Source organism: Semicossyphus pulcher, unplaced genomic scaffold (assembly GCF_022749685.1).
Source record: "Semicossyphus pulcher isolate SPU_LCO1_2020_fin unplaced genomic scaffold, fSemPul1.0.p SCAF_25, whole genome shotgun sequence".
In the NCBI taxonomy this organism is placed as follows: Eukaryota; Metazoa; Chordata; class Actinopteri; order Labriformes; family Labridae; genus Semicossyphus; species Semicossyphus pulcher.
In genome coordinates, this window is record NW_027211699.1 from 6,188,074 (window position 1) to 6,212,686 (window position 24,613).

General features: G+C 42.1%; 3 protein-coding genes across 4 annotated transcripts; 1 reads left to right on the plus strand and 2 right to left on the minus strand.

The window, feature by feature from the left end:
- The first annotated feature begins 1,234 nt into the window (after positions 1-1,234).
- napsa (napsin A aspartic peptidase) lies at positions 1,235-6,482 on the plus strand. Its single transcript, XM_069675815.1, has 9 exons — positions 1,235-1,378; positions 2,276-2,429; positions 2,859-2,982; positions 3,966-4,084; positions 4,243-4,442; positions 4,562-4,684; positions 4,968-5,112; positions 5,622-5,720; positions 5,858-6,482. The coding sequence occupies exons 1-9, from the start codon at positions 1,308-1,310 to the stop codon at positions 6,017-6,019; spliced, it is 1,197 nt and encodes a 398-aa protein (XP_069531916.1). The 5' UTR covers positions 1,235-1,307; the 3' UTR covers positions 6,020-6,482.
- A 1,335-nt stretch (positions 6,483-7,817) lies between these two features.
- mief1 (mitochondrial elongation factor 1) lies at positions 7,818-12,663 on the minus strand. Its single transcript, XM_069676439.1, has 5 exons — positions 12,621-12,663; positions 12,323-12,476; positions 12,050-12,230; positions 11,369-11,640; positions 7,818-11,282 (listed from the first exon to the last, which is right to left on the minus strand). Exons 2-5 carry the CDS (start codon positions 12,467-12,469, stop codon positions 10,443-10,445), a joined length of 1,440 nt encoding a protein of 479 aa, XP_069532540.1. The 5' UTR covers positions 12,470-12,476; positions 12,621-12,663; the 3' UTR covers positions 7,818-10,442.
- LOC138604487 (mitochondrial ribosome and complex I assembly factor AltMIEF1-like) lies at positions 12,656-14,464 on the minus strand. Of its 2 annotated transcripts, none has more exons than XM_069676440.1 (2): positions 14,381-14,464; positions 12,656-12,927 (listed from the first exon to the last, which is right to left on the minus strand). In XM_069676440.1, the coding sequence occupies exon 2, from the start codon at positions 12,888-12,890 to the stop codon at positions 12,678-12,680; it is 213 nt and encodes a 70-aa protein (XP_069532541.1). In that variant the 5' UTR covers positions 12,891-12,927; positions 14,381-14,464; the 3' UTR covers positions 12,656-12,677. The 2 variants fall into 2 exon arrangements, with proteins under 2 accessions (XP_069532541.1, XP_069532543.1); XM_069676442.1 differs by lacking the exon at positions 14,381-14,464 and adding an exon at positions 14,276-14,314.
- Between the last annotated feature and the right edge of the window lie 10,149 nt (positions 14,465-24,613).

Sequence of the window (24,613 nt, forward strand, 5' to 3'; positions counted from 1 at the left end):
TACTCTTGTTTGTGTTTTTTGTACAGCGACCTTGAGTGTCCTGAAAGGCGCTTATAAATAAAATGTATTATTATTATTATTTGGAGGGAGTGGCTCAGACATTTTACGAGTTGGATTCCTCTTTTCTGGTTGCCTATCCTAGCTTTATTTTTGTATGTAAGATAAGGTGTTGGGGTGGCCTTTTCTAGTTTAGTAGAACAGTTGCCGCCATGTTGGTTTTTGGGAGCCAGAAGTAACCATATCTGGACTTCAGGGTATTCTCTGCCAGTGGCTAATTCATTAGATGACTCGTAAATTATTTTATTATCGACAGAATGAGATTGAATTTGCTGTGCTAGCTGACCATAATTGTCTGACCAAAGAAGAGAGTTTGCAGAACAAAGCTGACTCAACCCTCACTTGCCAAACTGCTGAGAGAGTGGCGAGAGGCCTGCTGTCTGTCCACAACAATCCTGAAAGCCACAACTACACATATGCATGACAAATGCTGAACAAGCAAACAAACCAGGTATGTGCAGCACAGCATACCTGCTAATTAGTGTTAAAATATCAGTAAAATAAAACAAGATTATCACTCTCCGGAAAAGCTGGAGCACAGACTTATTGAAGGGTCCTTTTGTAGAATAAACAACATAAAAGACATGTTATTTGCAAGGAAAATCCCCCAAAAGGCATCAATAACACAAACACAGCTGAGAGATTTGCTCAGGGACTGAGGTGACAGCTAGCAGACAGCTAGCTAGCAGCACCCACCTGTCACTCACCCCTGATATTTTTAGCCTTGATATAATTATATAAAGTAAGTTATATGAAAACGCAGTTTTCTTGATTAAAGAAAATAGCTATAAAGACCAAACATTTTTCTTTTCTTGAAACCAAAGCCAAAACCACGCCAATATTTGAATGACCACTGTTTTTTATCTGTTTACTTTGAGACTGTATTGTTGTATTGTATTGAAGGGTTGCTTTCTTTTATTTGAAACGTTTTCTCTGTTCGACTTTGAAACATGTGCACACTGTCTTGGTATGTGCCCTATCTTTCATTTCACACTCACGATACAACTCGTGACTGAGTGCACCAGCTTGTAATACAAGATGATGGCCATCCGTTTCCACCAATCAGAACACTTCCCTGATTATTCTCCTCCAATCACTGAGCCCCCTATTGGGGAAAACCGAGTAAATGCGGAAATTACCGAAGCGTTTATTCTCACTTTGCATTCTGTCGGTTGAAATAGTGGTCCGTGTTTGTAAGTGCGTGGGTATCTGAAACATTACTAAAGTGTTTTATTTCTTCAGGGACAGAAATGACACGGCTAACGGAGGTATTTTGCGTCCTCGCGGCGCTGCTGGTAACACAAAGCGTCGCCATCATCAGGTAAATAATGTGTTTTGGGAACTAAAGTGAGCCAAACATTAGGTTTCAGCATCACTTCATACATACAACTCACACGCAGGTTGTCCTCTTTGAATGCAGGTTAATGTGCGAATGAACTTCCGTGTACTCCTGTCGTAATTAGCTGCACGTGCATCCTATTAATCTGACCGCAGTATTAGCAGGCGATAATTACGGCGGTTAAAAGTTAAATGTTGTTTACACTTTCAACAGTTTGAGCAGTTACAAAATGTGCGCCGAGCACGAGCTCTCGTACCAGGAAGCATCCTCGTGCATACTCTTTTCCTCTTTGTTTAGCACACCTAAACAAATAAAGTTTGGGGTATTTATACATAAATAAAGGGTGAAATTCAGACAGCAAGGTAGGAATACCGATACAAGTCATGAAAATACAAAAAGCATGCAATGGGGTTAAGAATATACTGCACTCAGTTGTGAAATGGGAACAAATTGTTCTTTAGAAATCCAAACAAACACAAAGAGAACAATCAGTAAACAGACAAAAGGCCAAGGTAAGATATGTTCAAGCCTTTATATTAAGCATTTTTCCATCCACTTCAGCATGTTATAGTAGCTAGCTATGTTTGCATTCAATTTGTCCATAAAAATATCATTGTAAGTAAATGAGGGTGTGTTATACATTGCATTTGAAGACAACCAAACCAAAACAATAAGTGCAAGAACAATAAAAAAGATGGTTTCAACCTCTGTGAAGCAGAATGTGCAGGATCAACTTCAAATTGAAATCTTTTATGTAGAAACCACCTTAGGAGCAATAGGACATGATATTTAAAAAGGGACCTCCTTTTTAACCCCGTGCAAGGCATAAGCACGCATACTTTTGCCCGTGACATTTAATTCAATAATGTTTCTTTTCAGAGTCCCCCTTCATAAGACCAGAAGCCTGCGCCGCCTGATGAGTGACAATGGGAAGTCTCTGGAGGAGCTTCGGGCTTTAGCAACGAGCACCGGAGCAGCAGACAGCTCGCCCTCCCTCCAACTGCCTGTAGAGAGGCTGACCAACTTCATGGATGTATGTGAACAATATGAAACCCTTTATTTAAGTAATGGTCCCCTGTGATTTTCAGTAGAAAGTCTCTGACGTTTGAAGTGATTGTGTGACGCACAGCGACTGGGCCGCTCTCGTTGATTCATCTAATAATACAAAAATGGAAGAAAATAAACCAACAAAAAGTGGAATATTTGAGCGATAGTGTCTGAAAGGGCAAAAAGGGAGGAATGAGGAAGTAAATATTGGACTTAAGCAACCACGATATCATGAGTTGACCTTTCCTTTTTTTTCCTTTTCCTTTAAATAACAAAGACACTAAAAATAACACATCGGTAATGATTTCAGTCTGTTTTATAACCAGTTAAAAACTCCACATTACGTTTAAAGTAAGTCTGACAACTTGCTGCAGGTGTAGTTGTGGTCTCACAGCAGGTCTCTTTGTCCCCTCAGGCTCAGTACTACGGGATGATCAGCATCGGCACCCCTCCGCAGGACTTCACTGTGATGTTTGACACCGGCTCCTCCAACCTCTGGGTGCCCTCCATTCATTGCTCTTTCCTTGACGTGGCCTGCTGTGAGTATTTAAGGGGAACTGAGTCACTCAACATCATTTATACTATAAGTGTATCTGTACTTCCTGGAAGATACCCGCCATTGTGCCTTAAATATCAAATCTCTTCATGTGGTGTCTGAGGGCTGTTTTCACTTCCTTGGTGAGTCATGCTTATCTACAAGAATGTATAACTGAACTATACAATCAACATTGTCACATTATATTGTAAGTAGGACGCAAGTTAAAAAGTCACACCAAGAAGCATCTGTGTGCAATGAAAGCGGATGTAAAACCAAACCTTGACGTCACTTGGTTGAACTGTGTCAGCAACGTGACGGTGAGATGTCACATGGTGCATTTAGGGCTGGATTTCTTTTGTATTCAGCATGATAAATGAGACCCAAAAACGCGTATCCTAGTAATTAATTTAAATATTTTTGCCTAACAGCCTCGGACACTTTATAAGAAAACTATAGTTCTTATACCGCTACCATTTTCTGTCTCCAATACTGCCTAAATGTGATGTCAGGTGTCTGTGAGTTTCCCAGTCAATGCTAGGATCTGATACCTTGATTTATTAGCCCCCAAAAATAACAGGTTTCAGGTAGATAATCATGTGACGATAACAAACAAGAGCACAGTGTGAGCGGAAAGCATAATGCAAGCAAATCATTATTTTTGCAACAATAATGGGCATATATTTATATCTCACTGGTATCAGACGAGCTCTTGTTTTAGGCCAATACCAGGTATCGGAATCATGACAGAAAAAGTTGAATCACTTAACCCATGGACACAAACATGTTGGAGGCACTACAACCCTTAAAAGGAGCAAGACCCTGAAAGCTGAAAGAGACTCATAACTGTCTCTTTTTATTTTTAAACTGTCTTTCCAACAGGAAGTGTTTACAGTTGTTCCATACACTGTGGATTATACCAACAAGACAACCAGCTTTGTCATTGAAATCTGTACATTGTCCTTAATGACTTTGTTCTCTCTATAGGGCTTCATCATCGCTACAACTCCAAGAAGTCGAGCACGTACGTTCAGAACGGCACAAAGTTCTCCATCCAGTATGGCCGAGGCAGCCTGTCCGGCTTCATCAGTGAGGACACTGTCTCTGTAAGTCCCACATTCCCTCGCACCCTCACACAGCCCTTTTTGTTAGACTGCATTCCTCAGATTTTGGCGGTCACACCATTCCTATTATTTCATTAAAACAAACTTGTGTTCTCTAACCGTATTGACATCACTTTTGCTTCCTCTTCTTCCGCGTGCAGGTTGCTGGTCTTCCCATTCCTAAGCAGCAGTTTGGGGAAGCGGTGAAGCAGCCTGGCATCACATTTGCGGTGGCGCGGTTCGATGGGGTCTTGGGGATGGGATACCCCACAATATCAGTGGCTAATGTCATCCCGGTGTTTGATACAGCCATGGCTGCCAAGCTGCTGCCCCAGAACATCTTCTCTTTCTACATAAGCAGGTTTGTTTCTCCCTGCTACATCAAAACTGCTGCTCCTTCCACTAGTTTACTCAGCAGCTGAGTTTCAGTTCTGAATTGATTGTTCACACAGCTAGTTCTGCTTCTGTCTCTCTTTTTAGAGACCCGGCAGCAGAAGTGGGAGGAGAGCTGATGCTAGGAGGGACAGACCCTCAGTACTACACCGGAGACCTGCACTATGTCAACGTCACGCGAAAGGCCTACTGGCAGATCCAGATGAACGGGTGAGGAAGAAGCTTTTTGTGGTTCTTTTAGTAGAAGGAAGCGGAAAAGAGTTTCTACACTGTGTTTCTAAAGATCACAACTTCTGCTGTCCGTATGATTTGTTCCCTCACTCTCCAACTGAAAATGGAATACTCACAAATCAAATGGATGCACGAGAGTCATATTTAGAAGTCGTAGTAGTTAAAACAGTAGTTTCTTATGTAAACAGCTGTGACGTAACACATTTCTAAGCATGCTTTTGAAATAAACCGTTCCCTGTTTGCCCTCTAACCTTCCCTGCAGAGTCGAAGTTGGCAACCAGCTGACTCTTTGCAAAACAGGATGCCAGGCTATTGTTGACACGGGAACATCCCTGATGGTCGGACCTGTGGAGGAAATCCGAGCGCTGCACAAAGCCATCGGAGCTCTGCCATTGCTGATGGGAGAGGTACAGCTGACACATGTAAAACAAAAGAAGTAGCTGGATGTTGAACACAATGAATACCCAAATGTGGGGCTGAGCATAAATTTTCATTGTTATTGTAATTAAGCACTATATTTAAACAAATTGATATTTATTACGACATTGGAGTGTTTCCTAATAGTAATGCCTAGAGGAAGCATGTGAATAGAGGTGGTCCGGGCACCACACCTTGTGGAACTCCCTAGTTAATTGTAACGTCCATAAAGGACGAACTGGACATGGACAATTTGAGATCGATATGATGAATAGGATTTAAACCAGTTTATTGCAGTTCCTTTACTGCCAACTTGGTGTTCTAAGTCTTTGTAAGCTTTTGCCAAGCTGCCGCTAACATTGTTAGCCTCAGTTTTTGGGGTAGTATTGCTTCAGTGTTTATCGTTAAAGAGGTTAGCCCTACCCAGATGTAACATTAAACCGTTTCTGCTTGAGTAATTTTTCAGCATGTTCTTCTCTCCTATCCCTCCTTTTTATAGTACCTCATCGACTGTAAGAAGATCCCATCTCTCCCCGTCATCTCCTTCAACATCGGAGGGAAGATGTTCAACCTGACCGGAGAAGATTATGTCATAAAGGTACACACACTCATGTCAAGCTCCATCGATGTTCCAAAACAAAGCAAAAAAGTTGAACCATTCATGAGGCACACCATTGCTTTGTGGAAAGTTCTGTAACTGAACATGAACTGAGACTTTCTTCCTTTTTAATGCAGGAGTCTCAAATGGGAACATCAATCTGCCTATCAGGCTTCATGGCCATGGATATCCCACCTCCTGCTGGACCCCTGTGGATTCTGGGAGATGTTTTCATTGGGAAGTTCTACACTGTGTTTGATAGGAACGCTGATCGCGTTGGGTTTGCCCCCGCCAAGTAATTAACTGAACAATTGTCATTTCTAGTGCACTTTTATATTTCTTCATCAATTTTGTGTTATTTGAATTTCAATCAAAAGCATTTAATGGCTGTTTGATATCACTGCAAGGCCATCTTTGCCATGTAAATAAAGGGTTTCTGTTAAGAGCTGGATTCTAATTAGCAGGTGTGGATGCTAAATAACACATGATACGACACTTTCTGCTTCCTGACAAAGGGACTGCTTCACTTAGCAGGATTAAGTCACAACTAGGCATTTTGATTTGTTTACTTTGTTAGATGCTTTGAGGGAGCAACTGTAACTCCAGGTTTGTTTCATTCTTAGCATTGGGTCCATATTTCCATTTACAGTTTAATAATAGATGCTATTTTTGGGCTGCTTTTGTACACTGATGACATCTCAGGATGTTCTTTTAATATGTCTCTGTGAATTTTAATAACAAATATCGCTGAATAAAACTTTAAACAAATGTCCTGTCAGATTATTGCGGTGTATTTGCTAGAACATGACAACTCCTTAATCATTTGTCCACTTCCCCATTGATCCACAACTGAGAAGAAAATGGAGACCAAAACTTCTGGAAGGGCATCGGGCCATATTTCAGGTCATAACATATTAGATAACTTGTTAGCTACTGTTAGACAACAGCTAACACTCAACCACATCCTGGCTAACATTGCTGTTAGCTTGTAATTTATACTAATTGCCATATCATTGTAACACAAGAACAACAATGTTAACTTACAAGCGGTCGAATGCTTATGTTAACTCTCTAACTACTATTATTAGAATTCAACCACTTCCTGTGTAACTTCTTGTGTAATACAGCTAAACAATAAGGTTAGCTTAAAGTGGTTAAATGCATGTTTGGTGTTAGAAAACGGCTAACATTTGCATTCAACTGCTTCCTAGCTTACATAGTGTTGGCTAGAAGTTTACAAATTACAAAAACTCTTTCACAGCTCTTATTAGCATTCAACCACTTCATATCTATCAGTATCATTCACTACATCATTTTGTGTTAAGGCAATTAAACAATAAGGTTAGCTTAAAAGCAGTTAAATGCTAATGGGCCTTATTTCAGGTTATAACAACATCTTAACTACTGTTAGACAACAGCTATCATTAGCATTAAACTGCTTCCTATCTGACATTACCATTAGCTTGGGATTTACAAATCATACTGTTTAACAAAGAAAATGTTATGGATAACTTAGAGAAGCAGATGCATGCTATTGTTTGGTGTTAGAGAACCACTTCCTAGCTTAAATTACCCTTAGCAAGAAGTTGGCATATTTCCATATCATACTGTGTAACAAAGGCATATCATTTTGTTAGCTTATGAAGTTAGCTGCTATCTAACAGCAGCTAATGGATTATCAAATATGTTGTTCAAACTGATTTTTGTTAGTCATTCATTGGTCAGATTCAGTTTATATGATTTTCAGCCTGGAAAACAGAAGTGACACAGCATTATAACCGCATTTCAGCTTAGTGGCTTGTGTGCAACATCAAAGGAAAATGGCCCCTGTGTGAATATGGTGAATAAAACTACTTTTATTGCATGTAAGAGGCCTGGAAATCAAACTCCCTCCAGAAATGTTTTCACATGGAGGGGATTTTTACAATTTGGTCTTTATATATTTGTTAGCTTAACCACAGCTTTTACCTCGTCCTAATTTAAAACCTGAAACTGATTTCCAATCCGTCTCCTTTTGAATCGCTGTTGTATTATTTTCATCATAACTGGTATTAGTAGCACTGGTAGTTGTAAAAATACAAAGATGAACCAACAGACTGCCATTTGTAACATTTATTGAAGTATACAAAGTGATGCGACGTTCAACTCCAGAGCTGAACTCATAAAAAGAAAGAAAAATCCGGAAACAATACAGCGCATGCAACACAGCATATGGCCAAGACGCTCTCCACAAGGTAGAGGTAGTGATCTACTTTGGGTTTTGTTCGACTATGACATTAGAAAATCAGAACAGTGAGTCCCCTCCATTGAGCACAGTAGTAATTTGTAGCATAAACTAGGTCTGCAAAGGAAGACGCTTAATATGCACACAAAGAAGAACTGCTGTTATATCAATACATCCAGAACAAAGCACGTACTGAAGCACAAGAAGTGTGACTTTACATGTGGAACTGAATCATTGCAAATAAATATTTGGCTATTTTTGGTTACAAATGTACAATAAATACAAAAATATTCACCTGTTTTTTCATGATTATTAACTGAATGCACAACAGAACTATAAACAACCCAAGTCCCTCCACATTGTACACGATACAAACATTGGGTTGGGGCTTGAGTGCACACCTGTTCCGTACACACCTGTTCCGTACGACTGCACTTTTCTTTATCGTTCTAAGGCTAAAAGTGAGAACAAAAAGCAACAATGTGAGCGTTCTGGACGTGTTTTGGGTCGTTGAATTCCACTTGACAGTCTGGCAGCTATTGTTTTAAGTGAGTCCACAGCAATGAGCAACCTGGCTAATCTAAGAGCAGACACCTGGGCCATCAAAGCTGCTTTATATAACAGAGGCTCCCTCCTGAGTTATCCCTCCTGATCCAATCATGATCTAAAAGAGTTTAGCACCTGCAATCTATTAGGAAACACACACACCTGACAGGCAGTATCAGCCTGCTAGTAAACTACAGGCCATGTGTTGCTTGTTCAATAGCTGACCAGTAACGTGCTCTAGTATACCACACTAATACATGTCTGGCTACCTACGCTAGACCGGCTGAGCCAGGTTGGCACCTATAAGGTAATCAGGATTAAATGTGGACTTAAAGTGTGCTCACAGACACACGAACTACAGAGGTAAAAGTCTCCACGCTGGAACTGAAGCTAATACTGAGAATGATCCCCCCCAATGACAAGTGTATTTAGCGGGAAATAAATTAAAGCAGAAACCAGTAGACAAAAGCACTTTAGACCAACTGAAATCCTTTGACATTCTGACAGTGCAAATAAAAACCTGTGACTGAGAGAGGCCTGTGCATCAAAGGAACAAACGTGAGAGTGACGGGGAACAAAGAGCAGCTCTGTTTCAGACAGTCACATGGAAATATTTTCTGTTTCCCAAAATAAGTTTCATCAAACGATGACGCCGTGTGGTTCAAATCTGATGAATCTGAAGTTTAACTGGTCGCATATTAAATTCATGGGTATTTTTTTGTCAGATCAGTTGATGAGTTAGAAATATTTTGAACAGAAAACATTTCATATATTCCTGTTTGATTTCAAGATTAGGTAGATAACACATGCAAGCTGCAGACAGTCCAACCACATCTTTATATTTGTTTCACATCACCCTGCAGACATGTAAAGCATCAATCTTAAACTGCAGCCACTGTATTAATGAAGTTCACTCGCAACACCTTCATTTAAACTGAACAGTAGCAGTGATTAAAGTGCTAATCTCGAAGATCTGTTTCGTTCTCTTTGGCGGCACCTTTGGTGATAAACTGTAAATGCGGGCGCACACTTCGGGCGTCAAATTTGTTTATTTTTCTTTGAATTGCATCCAGGTTGTATCTGTAGTCATCCATCTTTTCTTTGTTTGTTCAGCCATAGTAGATTACTGTTTACTCGCAACACTTGCAGAGACCGGAGAAAGCAGCCGCTTAGCTCCGCCTACTCTCTCTGGCAGACCAACCACTGCTGGCTGATGGAAAACACATCACTAACTGGGCACCCTTCTGTGATACTGCAAATGCAAAGGCTTTCATCAGTGGGCCATAGGCTCAATCACCATTGTGTTACCTCATATAGCGATAGATAGAGACTTAACAGACATTTATTTAAATGAAAATCTTCAAGATTATCACTTTAATATTACATGTCACTCAAGAACGTTGAGTCCTTCAGGCTGATCAACGATTTATTAGCTTTTGGGTTCACACAATCAACATGACATTCTGACCCTTGACACAGTGAGTGGCACGGACTCAAAAACAGAGTGAAAAACATTTTCCTGGATCAGACATGTGTCCTCTAAAACTGATAAAAAAAGAGTTCCAATATGAACCACACTGTACTCAGATTCTTGATACCAATCAACCAGTTCAGTCCCTCTTTGCAGACGTGTAAGGACCTGAACAGGAAGTCTGCACCATGCTTCATTAATACAATGGCTTCCACCGTACCTTCATTTAAACGGAGATTTAATATAGTATTATTATGAACACCACAGACAACTTTCGTGTCAGGACTCAACATTAAGTAACTGCTACAGTGTGTGTGTGTAATGTTTTGTTTGTGAAGACACATTTAAGTATGAGGAAAGAGAGGAGGATCCATGCAGTTTCTCCAGGAGCCTCGTAGCGGCTCGAGGGCCCTTCGCCCAGATAACAGTGGTTGATATTTCAATGATGCGTTGTTTAGAATCTCGTCATTATACGAGGTTGTCACTGATGGGGAGGCTCTGCAGTGGCAGTTCTCAGCAGCCCCTCGGGGTCCGAGAGGGCGCAGTAGAGCGTGTACCCCAGCTCATCCACTTCCTGTTCAGTCAGCTCACAGAATAAGTTCACTTTAGGGCTGAGGGCGCATGGCAGCCTCCCGGCCTCTAGGTGTCCTACTAGTGATCGAAGCAGCTGAAAGAAGCGGTCCGCCAGCGCTTCCTGGGTCCAGTCGCCTTCTTTCTCGCACAGCAACAAGATGGCGTTGGTGAGCTGGCTGGCGTTGAGCCGGTTGAGGGCGGGGTTGAGCTTGCACACGGCCTTTGCCACCTTCAGGCAGGCGCACCTGCAGCCTCCGTCCTCCTGGTCCAGGGCCCTGAGTCGTGCCGTCTCAGCCACGCGGAAGCTCTGCCGCCACAGGTTTTCATGGCGCTCTGCTGCAAGCCGATGTGGTTTTGCTATCAGCGAGGTCCCATCCTCCATCACGAGCAACGGTAGGAAGTCCACGTACAGCTTCCGGTCCTTCTCGTACTGCACCTCCAGGGTTAGTGTTTCTGAGGGAACCACAGGACGGATAATGTAGTCCAGGACGCTCCCTATGGCAGGCCAGTTGATGGAGCCGGCCACGAGTTTGTCAAAGACCTCAAGGACAGATTTGGGGGAGAGGTAACCTCCGACCATGCAGCGGTCCCAGTAGCTGCTGTTCCGAGGGAAATACTCCAGATTCTCCCGGCGGACGAGCCAGAACCCTGGGACATTCATGATGGTGTCCTCGCCTGGGATTGAGGACCACAGGTTCTTCTCCAAAATAAGAGGCACCATGAGCTGGGCATGGTCCGCTGTCACCACCTAGATGATAGAGGAATAAAAGCTGTGGTTAATTGCATTTACTACACCCTTTCTAAAAGTAGAATCACATATGCATAACCGCTCACCTGCAGGTCATCATAGAGACTGCCGCTCAGGTACATCTCTCTGAGCGGCATGTCTGGCAGTTTGGCATGAAGGAACACTCTGAGTTCAGCACAGATGTCCAGCGCTGCCCTCCTGGCCGTCGCCTGCTCCTCAGCAGGGATGTTGACATTGTTTTGGTAGAACGCCCAAAGGTGCTCCTGCAGGGAGAGGCGCATTCGGGCGCGCACCAGGTCTGACTGAGTGGCACCGCTTCCTCCTGCAGCAGCTCGACCCACAGCCCTGCGCAGACAGTCTGAGAGCAATGGAAGCAGATGAAATTTAGATGCTCCCTTTAAAAGGGGTAGGTGGTAGGTAAAGTTGGAAGTTATGGATGGGCATAAAAGCATTTTCAATATATGAGAATTAGAAACCAAAAAAAGATTAAATTAAGGGGTTTCTACAGGACAACAGGGAATTATATTATTAAGTTTCAAATAAATCTAGCAAACATCTAGCGGAGTAACTACAGCACCACAGAGAGCCAACACCCACTGTAAAGGAAGTGCAAGAGTCCTCCCAATAGGCTGACTGTCAACAGATAAATGACAGCTGGCTGAAAGTCTCAACCACAAAATTTGCTTCAGTTTTGCGTCAAATAATTCACAGAACATGACAAAGGAATTGAAACAATGATGTAGACAAATTCAACGTTTATTCCTCACCTGGTTCAAAAGCATGTGAGGAGGTGGGCAGTGAATGCATTGACCTGCTGACTGTAGACTTCATGTCGTGGCTCAGTACCCGCGGGGACGAGCCCATCCAGGCGGGCTCCTCCCAGCTCCTCTTTCCCGTCTGCTCCATCTTGGTGGGGCTGGTCGGAGCACTTATGGCACGGTCATACATCTAGGATTGACAGAGAGCATTTTTCTTTCTCTTCATCTTACACGGGGGTGGAGGAGAAGAGAGAAAATAAAAAGGTGGAGCGTCTCACTTACTCGTTTGACAGCTAGTGTTGCAATGCCAAGCATGGCTGCGCCTCCCACACCCAGCACAAGCTTGGCATTGGAGAGCATGAAGTCGATGGCTGTGCCGATCCCATTGTCATCTTTCTTCCCTTTGCGGTCTCCATTCACCCCCGCCATCTTACCACTGACAATGCACAGTAAAGAAAGAGAGTAAGATTTTCAGGTATAACAGTTCTACACAAGCGAATACGCACTAATTGAGTACAAAGCCCAATAGTTCACCATCCTTCATAAAGAATGTCTCAGTATTTCTTACATATAAACTCACCTGGGAGATACACCTCCAGATGACCTTTAACCCTCCTCCAGATGACCCCTCCCCCCCCTACATAAGCCCACCCAATCTGCTGCTGAGGAAGAACTGGCCCCTCTTCAGCGCGTCCTCCTTGTCTTCGGCTATCGTCAAGTCTTGGCAGCGGCGGAACTCACGAGCCACGGCGCGGCGGTAGTAGTTACGGTCGGTGTACTGAAGGTGACGCCCAGCGCGGAGCAGCGCCCGGTACAGCTCCAGGACGGCACTGCGAGACCAGCCGCCCATTAGGGACCACACATTGAGAGGGGGGACACCCTGGCTCCTGGGGAAAGGAAAGCAGAAGTTAATATGTGTTGAAAGGACTGAAGTAAGGTTGCTTGATTTAAAAACACTGATACGTCCCCACCTGTGGAACAGCCTATCTGAAGACCTGAGAGCAGCACAGAGCGTGAACATTTTTAAAGCAAACTACAGACCTGCCTTTTGAGTCTGGCTTTTAACTTAATTTTACTTTATTTCTTTTATATCTTAGTCTGTTTTAGAGATTCATATATATTCCTTTAGTGTGTTATTATCTCATTTTAGTGTTTTATCCTCTAATTTAGTGTTTTATAATTTTATTCTTATTTTTTAGGATAACCATTTGATGTTTTATTGTCTAATTTATTAATTTGATTTTGCTATTTTGAGTCATTTTAGTCCTACCTCCAGTGTTTCCTTATAGTGAATTCACCATAACGTTTCCTCAGTTCTTGTTTTTATTGAGCTCTGTTTTTATCTAGCTTTGTGCATGAATTGGGGGGTGGGGATGCTAATTGTTTTTATTTTATTTTAATTTATTTAATGTCACATTTTAAATGTATGAAAAGTGCTATACAAATAAAGTTTGATTGATTGAAAAAAAAAGTGTGACTAGGCAATTATATGTATAATATCAGACCATACGAACTGATCTAATCTTCATACTGTATCCGTGGTCCTAGCTGGATGTAAGGACCATGGTGAAATGATGTAACAGACAGAGGGTATGGGTGGGGAGAGAGCATGAGTTAGCTGCTTTAGACATTTCTATATGTAAACAGTTCATACACTAAACTAAGAAACAATGCATGATACTGCCAGGCAGAGCTACCATCTGGTGCCTCTCGTTATTTACCACCCTGTATTTAATAACAAACAGGAGCAGTCAAAGATGCAAAAAGCTAACGTCATGCTACAAACATTGTTCATTGAATCCCTGCTTTGAAGATAGCAACGTAAGGTTATGGTTTGTATTTGTAATTACAAACACGCCGTTTTTATACCAGTAAGCTGCTTTTTATCCCACTAATATTTTTTATGATTTGTGTGACACAAATAGTTAATCTTCACAAACACTACTGCCTCTCAGGTGTAGTGTCAGCCTGTAAAGACTGCGGCTAGCTTTAGCTAACGCTAGTAAGCATGCAACTTTCACCACCTCCGCTAGCTTAACAGCGTGGTTCATTTACTCCCCGATTTCAGCAATTGTTGTGTCATATTGTTACCATCGTATCTACCGAAGGTAAAATATTGGCATTGTAACCTGCGCTTGTCGTAAGAAAATGGCTGGCTCAACGGAAAGTCACCCATATGTCTTGCCTAGCTTGTTAGCTTGAGTGGCTGTTAGGCTAAGCGAGCGTTGACCTTACCTTTAGCCAGCTTTATTGACAAAACACACTCGTGAAAAAACTACGGAGGATTTGGTAAAAGCAAAAACACAGTTTCACACAGCAAAGAAAAAGGAGCAAACCTACGTTTCAGAAATTACACCAAAGATTTGTTATCCTTTAGAGAGAGGCGCAGGGCTCTGCTCGAGCCGGGGGTCAGATTCGACAGTGACAACCGGAAACTAATAGTCACACTGCTCCACTACTATATCCGGGTAATTATCAATTTGTAATAGTTTTAAATGGTCAGTTATTTTTAGACAATTTTACAGATTTTTTAAATTGAAATGTTTGCCAAGATTGATTGATTTACACAATGGCATTAAATATTCATGTAAATCATATTTGTTATTCCTTATCAGTGACTCTTTATGTTAGAGTAACTTATGGTTGTTGCTATAGATCAATCAAAACAAAGAAACCGAAAATAACTATACACTAAGTGGATTTAATTGCTTGTTTGATTTTTAAACATTGCCTTGATATACTTGATATAAGGAAACAACCTTATGCTAAACTTGAATTTCAGATCATCTGAAATGGTGGACCTCTCAGTCTTCATTAGGTTAAATATAAACTTTGAATTTCCTCAAGTTCACTTGACATTTTTTGTGAAAATCAATATTCATGTAAAACATAAGTATGTACATTCTCTATATATACATTGCATTTCTCAAAACAAGATGTTTAGCTAGTGTTAAGTTACTCTTTTAATAATTTATATACAATGTAATCTGAGGGCCAGACAACATGTTTTATAAAGCTTTATTGATCTTTACCAATTTCACACTGGGCTAACATTCAATAATTAAATTAAAATGCAACATTTACACACACACATTTTTGCTTTGCAATACACATTCAGGGTCCTCTGACCATCTTGAAGCAACACTGAGGTCGCTATGTTCCAGGGCTCCGGGGAAGAGGTCCCACTGATCTTCACAAAATACTTTTAAATACATGACATTTAGATACAAATAAAACAAAACATATTGTTGGGGAACAATATAAAGAAATTGCATAAAAGATAATACAACATCTACGGCCGAGCACTTCCATAAATGTGTTTCTTTATGTTGTCTTTGTCTCGGATGAAAAATGTATTCATGCAATGTACAGCTTTGTGCTGTTAGTAACACCAAATAATAAAGATGCTGTAACAACTAAGATCTACTTATAGTATGAGTGTATTCTCATTTACAGTTACATTGACACTGTGGCTTTACCACTGAGAAACAAAACCAAGACTTATTGTTAAAACTTATTTTTTCATTTTTAACTGACTCTACTTTTATAAAGTTCTGTGATGAAGCCTCCTGTGTGAGTTTTGGTGCTAAAACACTCAATTTTCTGATTATTTTGTTTTAAATGTTACATGTGTCATATAGAACTAAGGGCTATTGGAAGTTTTGTCTATTGGTTTATTATAAGGAACCCAAACATGGATGATTGAGGCATTTTGAAGGTAAAATCCACATTGAATATTCCTTCTTGGCTTAATGATTACTAGTACTTCATATCTAGTGGCCTGATAACCAGTAGGGAACGTGTGATCAAGGCATGTACTTCATTCCTTTCATCCTCGGAATGATATGTATATCTCTGATATCGTCATGCTGAAGCAGCCAACACAAGTAGCGCTCAGTCCCCATGCCCCATCCACTGGTGAGGAGTGGTTTCACTTGCCGCATGTTAATGTACCATTTGTAGGACTGCTCCAGCACTCCATGGTGCCTGAGGGCCTCCTGTACCATCTCAGGGGTGGAATGACGTTCACCGAGACCTACAGTCTCACCCAGCCCAAGGAGAAGGTCAGCAGCTTTGGCTTTGCACCGTCCAGTGCCCTCCACATATGCCTGGTAGAAGGGAACCCCTAGATGGTCCATCTCAGTCAGCCAAACAGCACCACCATATTTCTCAATCAGGACCCGCTCTCCTTTTCGTGTAAGCTTTCTGCCAAACTGTGGCTGGCCATCCTGGACCCACTCGAGGCAGTCTGCGGAGGGCATCATGGGAATGGCTTGGTCTAGCGGGACTCTTGGTAGCGCAGTTTTTCCATCAAGCTTACTCAGCATTGCCTGGACATGGGTCAGGGTCCCAGCAGTGTTAAGGATCATATCAGAGTGTTTTTTCAACATGGACTTGGTGAGATGAGCCACGAATCCCTCTGCTATGGAAATGGCATTGTCCATGTCGCCAAGCAGTTCACACTCCACATGGTAGAACTGGTTCAAGTGTGTGGCATCAGGATCTTCTCCCCTAAAGCTGGGGGATATGTAGTACGTCCCTGGAAGGTTCTCCTGGAGGCGAAGGAAGTATTCGAGTACAAATTGCATTGAGTCAGCCAGGTAGATTTCCTGGCCCAGCAGGTTAACAGAAACTGGTTCAGAGTCAGACCCAAGGCCCATGGGCGAGGAGATTGTGTCTGTGGTGAGAGGGGTTAGAGCATAGGAGTACTGGCAGGTATTGTGGAAATATTCCACTGTGCTGTGGAAAAGAGTGTTTTGAATTTGGAATAGGTTGCGATACCACTGGCTCTTGATTGCAAGTGTGGAGTGAGACTGAGGGTCTTTCCACGAATGAGGAGGCCTGCACTGGGTGATTTTTGTGTGGATCTTTTTGAGCACTTCAGGGTCAGCTGCTGGGCCATCCATTGATGACACATATCCAGGATAGTTTTGGAAGTATTCTGGTTGCAGCTGAGCCGGCTTGGTGCCATCTGGTGAAGGTACCAGAGGGATCAGCTTGGCATGAGCATAGTCTATCTCAAAGCCCTCAAAGATTAGTGCAACACCTTGAGCTCTCATCCCCTCTTCCACTAGTCGGGCAACTTTATAAGTGGCCAAGATCAGTGCTTTGTAGTCAGCTTCCTCCAGTTTAAAGATGTCGCTGGACAATGGCCTACGTGGCACCACAACAGTTAGTCCAGGAGTGTTTGGGTATGGTGTTAGGAAGGCAACATGCTCATTGTCTTCCCACACTCTCCACTGTTTCTGCTCTCCACGTACAATACGACTGAATACATTGTCATTGGATGTATCTCCGAAAAAGTCAAAGCAGGAGGGTGCATTTGGAGTTGGCAATCCATTCCTAATCTTGGCTTGAACCTGGGCCAGTGCTTCATTATCCCAGCTTGGGCCACTTTTGGAGGTGCAGTAGCCAGGATCATAATTGTGGAATTCCTCTTCATCAGATAAATGGGGCTGCCACTTTGGCTCAAGGCCATGAAGAGGGAGCAGTCTAATCTGTGCTGGTTTATCAGGTGTTGGATTGAAAACCAAGGCACATCGCTGCACTCCCAATCGCTCACATAGCAAGCTTGACACAACTCTTGCCCCTTGTAGCACTGCCACAAAATCAGGTAAAGCAAACTGGAAGATGCTTGTTGCCCCGCTAAGGGTTTTTCTTGTCAGAATGGTTGACCCAGGGATCCATGGGTTTGGATTAAGGAAGGCAACCAGCTCATCTGTTTCCCAGATTACATCAGAGAAGCTCCTCAGGGGCCTCAGGACTTCTACTCTTGAAATGCCGTTAACCATTGAGGCCACAAACATTACACCAGAGTTTGTTTCAATGATGGCATCACCTTTTTTGTCCACAGCAATGATTCCTCCACAGACCCCATTCAGATTTTCAGTCATCACTTCTCTACATGCTTGCCTAATGCTATACCCTTTGTGATTGTAGAGACTGGCTATTTTCTGTGCAACTGTGTGTCTCAGAAATACATCTCCATCTCCAGAGCAGGTAATAGCCACCTTGTCATCAGCGTATATTCCTGCCCCCACCACTGCTGTATCCCCAACTCGCCCTTTCAGCTTTCCCACCAACCCACCAGTGGAAGATGCAGCAGCCAACCCATGCCAACGATCCAAGGCCACAGCTCCAACTGTCTGTGGGTGATTGTTTTTTGAGTTATTTCCACCACTGAGCTTTGCAGCTAACTCTCTTTGGCGTATATCAGTGTAGAAATACTCAGGCTCAACAGGCTTAGCTTTCTCCCCCAACTCATGAAGCAACTCTTCAGCCCCATCTCCAACAATGAGTGAATGTGAGCTTTTCTCCATTACACATCTTGCTGCTTTTATTGGGTTCTTCACACTTTTCACACAAGCAACAGATCCTGAACTCATTGCATTGCCATCTACAATGGTTGCTTCCAGTTCATTTTTTCCATCTTTGTTGAACACTGAGCCTTTTCCTGCATTGAACAGGAAGCAGTCCTCTAGAGCTTCCACTGACCTCTGAACTCCGTCCAGACTCCGGCCACCGTGTTGAAGCACTTCGGATCCAAGGGTTAAGGCTGTCTGTAAAGCAAACTCAATAACCCCAATCACTTCAGGGTTCAGCATAATCACCTCTCCAGCGCCACCATGAATGACTAGAGTGTAGTCTGGGCTCATGCCAGAGGTGGAATCTACAATGGGTTTGCCATTGTCTAGCCTATCAGGGCAGTGATTTGTCTCTCCATTCATTATCTCTGTTTGCCCCTTTTGGAGCACGCACTCCAGGGCCCCCATTTGGTTTGCAATGGCATATCTAACAGCCAGAAGCATCACTAACTTAAGGTTTTTCTTTAGGCTTTCTTGAAGCTTCTCCAGTGCCAGAGCAAAGCTCCCTTTCCCATTCAGCACAATTCGAACCCTGTCTTTCTTTCCAAGGTAGGTTACAGCAAGCTGATCTTTGGCATAAACATTACCTACTCCACACTCCACACCCTCCATCGCATCTGTACCTGTGAGGTACACAGATGGACACCCAAAGGGGTCCAGGAACCTTTTCAGTGGATTATCATATGGCAAAAATCTGCGCAGGGCAGCAAGATGGGGACCAACTCCTTTACCACTTTTAGTGTTTCTGATGAGGCTCTTATGCTCCAGAAATGCAAGATGGAACAGATGTAGTAGGTCAGTAGTGTATTGAATTGTGTTATTTGGCCCAATGGATGATGCCAAGGCACTCGCTAACTTGCGGGAATGCATGGTGAGTGAGTATGTAGGATCACATCGGCCATGTTTGTAGTGGCGCATATGAGTAGGTGTGACAAGTATGTGATTGGCAGCAGATTCCCCAAGAGATTGCCTTAGGGAAAGCTGCAACGAGAAGTTGATCCAAGCATCAAACAGGCCTCTTTGCCCTCTGAGTGTATTAAAGACATCAGGATAGGAGGGCACATCAAAAGTGAGAACTGGGTGTGTTGCCTGAAAATCAGGGCTTGGTTTGGGTGTATTTTTCCCTTGCAAGCAAAATGTGAGAGATGCTGGGCAAACAGAACTAACATTGTTTACTCTGACAGACCCATTCACATTTTCTGTGTCAGTTTGAACTTGGTTTAGGTCAACAGTTTCTGACAGATTGTACACACGCTCAGTCACAAGCCCAGCCACCATCCCATCCACAGCACAATGCTCAAACACTATCCCGGCTGTGCTGTCCTTGAAAACCACAAGGTTCACCACCTGTGGAGAATAGAACAAAGATGGGTTTGTTTTTTCTTAGTCCATTTAAAATTAGCAAGCAATGTAAACTCTGTACACCTCTAACTGTACAAACACACTGATACAATCTGATACTGATAAATGCAAATGCAGAAAGAAGTGAGGAATTTGATCTCGGCTTAGTTTAAAATCCTTATCCAGATTCTTTCCAATACCTTGTCATAGTATCTCAGACATGGACTGCCTCCTCCTCCTCCCAGCCTCACTGCATTGAGAATATCAGCCAGTTCAGAGGGTGCGTTGCATTCTTCCAGACAGAGTGTCAGTATTGAACTCTCCATTTTGTGCAGTGATGCCGCCAGTGCCCCTCCTTGCCCAAGAATCTCTTCCCTGGTGGCAGCCCAGGCTTTTCGCTCGAGAGTTGAGAGGCTGCAAATGGCAGATGGATCATTCTGTTTTCCTGCACTTGGTTGATTCATCACTTGAGCCAGCTGGTTGTAGATATCAATGAAAGGTCTGGCAGAAACTGGCCCACCAGAGCTGGAACGCCACAGTATGTCAATGGGGAACACTCCTCCAACACAGGTAATGATGGCATGGAGGCTATCTGGGTAGACCTGAAATAAAATGACAAAGCTACAGGTCAGAAATTGTTCTGACAACTTAACTTACAATCAGTGTTTTAATACTCCTGTAACCACCCATAACAGTTAGAACTTATATCCCTGAATTGACTTTCTTGTGTGCTCAGTAATCTCACCTTGATCTCATCTTGATTCCTGCCAGGTATCCTGCAGGCGGCGAATACCTCGGATTGCTGTGTGCGCTCCATTGGCACATTGCCCTCAAGTAGCAAGGGCTCACTGTACAGCTTTGCTGCTGCCCAGAGCAGAGCAGCTGCCCTTCCCAGCTGGGTACATCTCTTTAGTTGGGAAGGAAGGAGAACAACGGGGAGAGCTGTGGAGGTGGGCAGGGGGTCAGCACAAGACAGCAGAGCTCTCTTGAACTGCTCGGTCACCCAATTCTCCTGGCCTGCAGCAATGGTTGCTAATTTTTGCTGGGCCTCTTGAAGGAGCTCCCTCTGCTCCTCCAGCGTACTTTTGAACTCAGGATAGAGGTCAGGACTTAAAGTGAGCTGGAGGACGCGGCTCACCTCTTGCAAGGTAACATCCAACTCCGGAACAGGGTAGTCGAGAAGGGACATCCTGTTGATGTAGACGAGGCTTGATAGAGAGAAAAAAGGAGAAAGAATATGAGGTCCTGTCAGGTACTTTATCTGTCTTTCTTTGATGGGTAGATGGTGCATTTAAGGTGCAACAGCATTAGTGGCAAATGAATAACACAAGAGGGAACACTCTTCATGCTAACATTCTAAACTAAGTGGCATAACTACAGTGATGAACATATCACCTGTCAAACACCAATATGTTAGCATATGGTATGTCTGCTCAAAACAGCCTACATAGCCTACACAGACTACAGTCTTACAGAGCAACTGAAGAAGTCCACAATACAGATACCATTACACAACACGTGCCCATTCTTATTGGCCATTACTGTACGTTTCCTTCACGTTATGTCCCACCTTTCTCTCATTAGTTGGACCAATAAGTCAATCATCTGATTTGTAGTTAAGGCACTGCTGAGTTGAACACAGGTCTCTTTGTGAAGGCAATGGAATGCATCCAGATTTTGCTTCCCTGTTAGACAATACCCCCTGGACTCAGTGTCTATACAGACCCTGGTAATGACTGATAACTAAGCTCATCTGCTCACACGTGAAAGCAGTTACTCTTTCTTCACCACTCCTACGCACAAAACTCATGCTTTGCATTTTTTTTGTCGTTGGTGGTCAAGGGAATGTGTCCTTCGCTGTCGGAAAATCAGATTTCTCTAATTTTGAACATCAGTTCGAGTCATCCACACAATGCTGGCTGTCTGTTTTCTATCTGAGGTCGGATTCAGGGTCAGCAAGGATAGCTTACCGATCTTGTGATTCTAATAGTCCAATTGGTAAATTCAGGCAGAACTACCAGCACTACATCTATTTGCCTCGGCTACACTACAGGGCATTTCACCTATATTCTCTTTATTATTCAAGGTTTAAATAATCAAATGAATCAAATCAAAAAATCTTTATGGTTATAAAAGCAGTTCTGTTAAACCAGAAAATTTGGAAAAAGCTCAAAAAAGTAATTAATTGGAGCTTTAAGTTAATTTAAAGTGTCAGTTCCCTCAAAAATATTATTTTAATTTAACTCGTGTTGTCAAGCCATAGAGATCCTTTCTGTTTTATCCGTTGATTAAAAGGGAGTCTCTGATACAATACAATCACAGGAGAGAATAAAGAATTTAGTTTTTGTTGTTTTAAGAAAGAATTCTCAAATTTCTCAGAAAACACCAGTTTATATTTCAGAAAATGCAGTTTTTCTGTATAAAGGAGCATGTCGCTCCAACATTACCGTTTATTGTTACAGAGAGACCAACACTAATTGATTATGTATGGCCTTTGAAGACTTTATTGGGAAAATAACATTATTAAACTAATTTAAAAATATTCTCACTACAAGAAATCAACCCAAAAAGTGCAGGAACAATAAAATTAACAGACGTCTACTTCTTTGGTTTGGTCTGAATTATGTATCACATTTATAAAAACAAGAAAACTAACGAGGTTCTAACTTAACATGTAGTAGCCTACTGATAAACATACTTCACATGTGAGTACATAATTATATATTCATCATCTCTCTTCTACAAAATGTACATATTTTTGTTATTTCAGAAGTTGAACTTACCTCAATACAGTTATTTCGCTCAGATCTGACCAGTAGGTTGGACGGAAGAAGAGTCAGTGGGAGGAAAACTTGGTTGGGCGACAAAAACAAGGGTTTGTCTCTAATAAAGAAGCAGTGACTCCAATTAAGCAATTCAGATTCTTACCTCCCCTGTCTCCCTCTCTCTCTCCCTCTCTGTCTCTCTCTGTCCCTTCCCTGTTTGTTCATGTGTTTCATATCCCATGTCTGCAACACAGTCTAACTTAAACACCAAATCACTACAAAATGTGTACCTCACCGTTATAGCATTTCCACTACCTACTTTTAATGTGTAGACGAATGTTTAAAAACAACATACTTGATAATCCATTAGCTACCATCAGACAACCGCTAATGTTAGAAATCAACTACTTCCTAGCCAACATTAATCAAGCTAGGAATTTTTGCCTTTTCCATCATGTAGTAAAACACTATCAAAACGTAATGTTAGTATTCAGCCACTTGCTGGCTAACAGGAACTAACTAACTAATAAAAGCTAGGGAATGCTAACATTAGCCTTGAAAACAGTAAATCAGTCAGTAAATTGTCAAACGATATTGTTTGTCAGATGCCCTTCATACAACTTACAACCTAAAGACACAGCATTACCACAGTATAAAAGCATATGAGCTTTCCTACGGAAGCGTATTGCTGTCATGTTAGAATAAAAAAAAGTTAGTTTAACGTTATAGCATGATAACTTATATTGTTATAACATAAAACTTATCATGTATAACCCCCCCTAGAAAAAAAGAAGGGACTTCCTGGTTTTCATGTCATTTGAGGCCAAGCTGGTTTGTTTTTTGTTTAACGAAAAAATAATGTGCAGGTTGTCTAAATGTTAGGCTCTACTTTATATAAACTCCTTGACTTAACACACGAGCCATCACACAGACACAGACACACACACACACACACTAATGGGAGGCCGAGTGGTCACTGTTAGACTTTGCGGTCAGCTGTGATACAGGAAAAACTGCTGCAGGCACCACTCGATCATGTGAACAAATTAGCAGCAGGTTTATTGTATTGCACGTGATTCTGTTCAAATTGTTGGAACAGATTAAAAAGGGTTTGCTAATAAAAATAATAGAGAGGGAGTTTACTGTGTGGTGCCAAGAGTTAGAGGAAAGCTTCATCCTGCTCAGGCTCAGTTCAGAGGAAGGTGACTATTAGAAGAGCTCCATGTCAACAGTTAAGTCGGTCTCTTTGACTTTACAGCCAAAGTACAAATTCTGTTTATGTGATTTGAATATCAATTGTGTCATGTGACTTATAAGTGTCTCATTTAAAGGCCCAAGCTTGTTGACGTCCTGTAATAGGTTGTGTCATGAGTGCTGTCCGAGGATCTTACAGGGACCGTCCCAGCTGCAAACAAAAATGCAGCGGAACACGATGAAATTTGCATTTCATAATGTTCTTATTATACAGTCTCTTTTTCTGTAGGCACAGGAACAGATTTTGGTATCGTAAATTGTCAGACACATTCACTGTGTATTCTTTTCCATATTTATAGACTATACTTTAAATAACCAAAAAAAGAAGAGTTGCCAAAACCAAAATTCAGTTTTCATACGGCTGCAGTTTGAGGACTGAGACAGACACTGTAGTAAATTAGAGTCATTGCCTCTGCATTAAAAGTTTACAGTAGTAGAAACAGATGTCTCTTTCTAACTGATCAGATCTAGCATTATCTAAACGCCTGATCTACACTGCACATGATCAAATGTCTACAGGAAACTTAATTATGCAGAGACAAGATAATGTGATCAATTCCAAATACCGTCATGAGCAGCAGCATTTGTGCACTGTCATTTAATAGGGCACTTGAAGGCATATGATGTGAAATTTGGTGTAAAATGAGAATAAATTAGTGATTTAAATTTTTCTCTCAAAAGACTTAAAGGAGCAGCTCTCCCCTGGAAAAAGCCGCTGTCAGTCAAAGCCGGTGTTCTCTGTAATCCATAGAAGCAGTAATATTTGAAATTGGTGACATAGCTGTGGAGAAATTGTACAAACAGCTCGTGGTTTCGCCTTTTTACAGTCCTACAACACCCAGAGTGCG

Excerpts from the sequence above, each read along its gene's own strand:
- LOC138604487 (XM_069676440.1), bottom strand. The coding sequence starts at position 12,890 with ATGGGCGGCTGGTCTCGCAGTGCCGTCCTGGAGCTGTACCGGGCGCTG.
- mief1 (XM_069676439.1), bottom strand. The coding sequence starts at position 12,469 with ATGGCGGGGGTGAATGGAGACCGCAAAGGGAAGAAAGATGACAATGGG. Across the intron at positions 11,641-12,049 it reads CTCACATGCTTTTGAACCAG|ACTGTCTGCGCAGGGCTGTG; the intron begins GTGAGGAATAAA and ends CATTGCTCTCAG. Across the intron at positions 11,283-11,368 it reads GTCTCTATGATGACCTGCAG|GTGGTGACAGCGGACCATGC; the intron begins GTGAGCGGTTAT and ends TCTATCATCTAG.
- napsa (XM_069675815.1), top strand. The coding sequence starts at position 1,308 with ATGACACGGCTAACGGAGGTATTTTGCGTCCTCGCGGCGCTGCTGGTA. Across the intron at positions 1,379-2,275 it reads CAAAGCGTCGCCATCATCAG|AGTCCCCCTTCATAAGACCA; the intron begins GTAAATAATGTG and ends GTTTCTTTTCAG. Across the intron at positions 5,721-5,857 it reads GAGAAGATTATGTCATAAAG|GAGTCTCAAATGGGAACATC; the intron begins GTACACACACTC and ends TTTTTAATGCAG.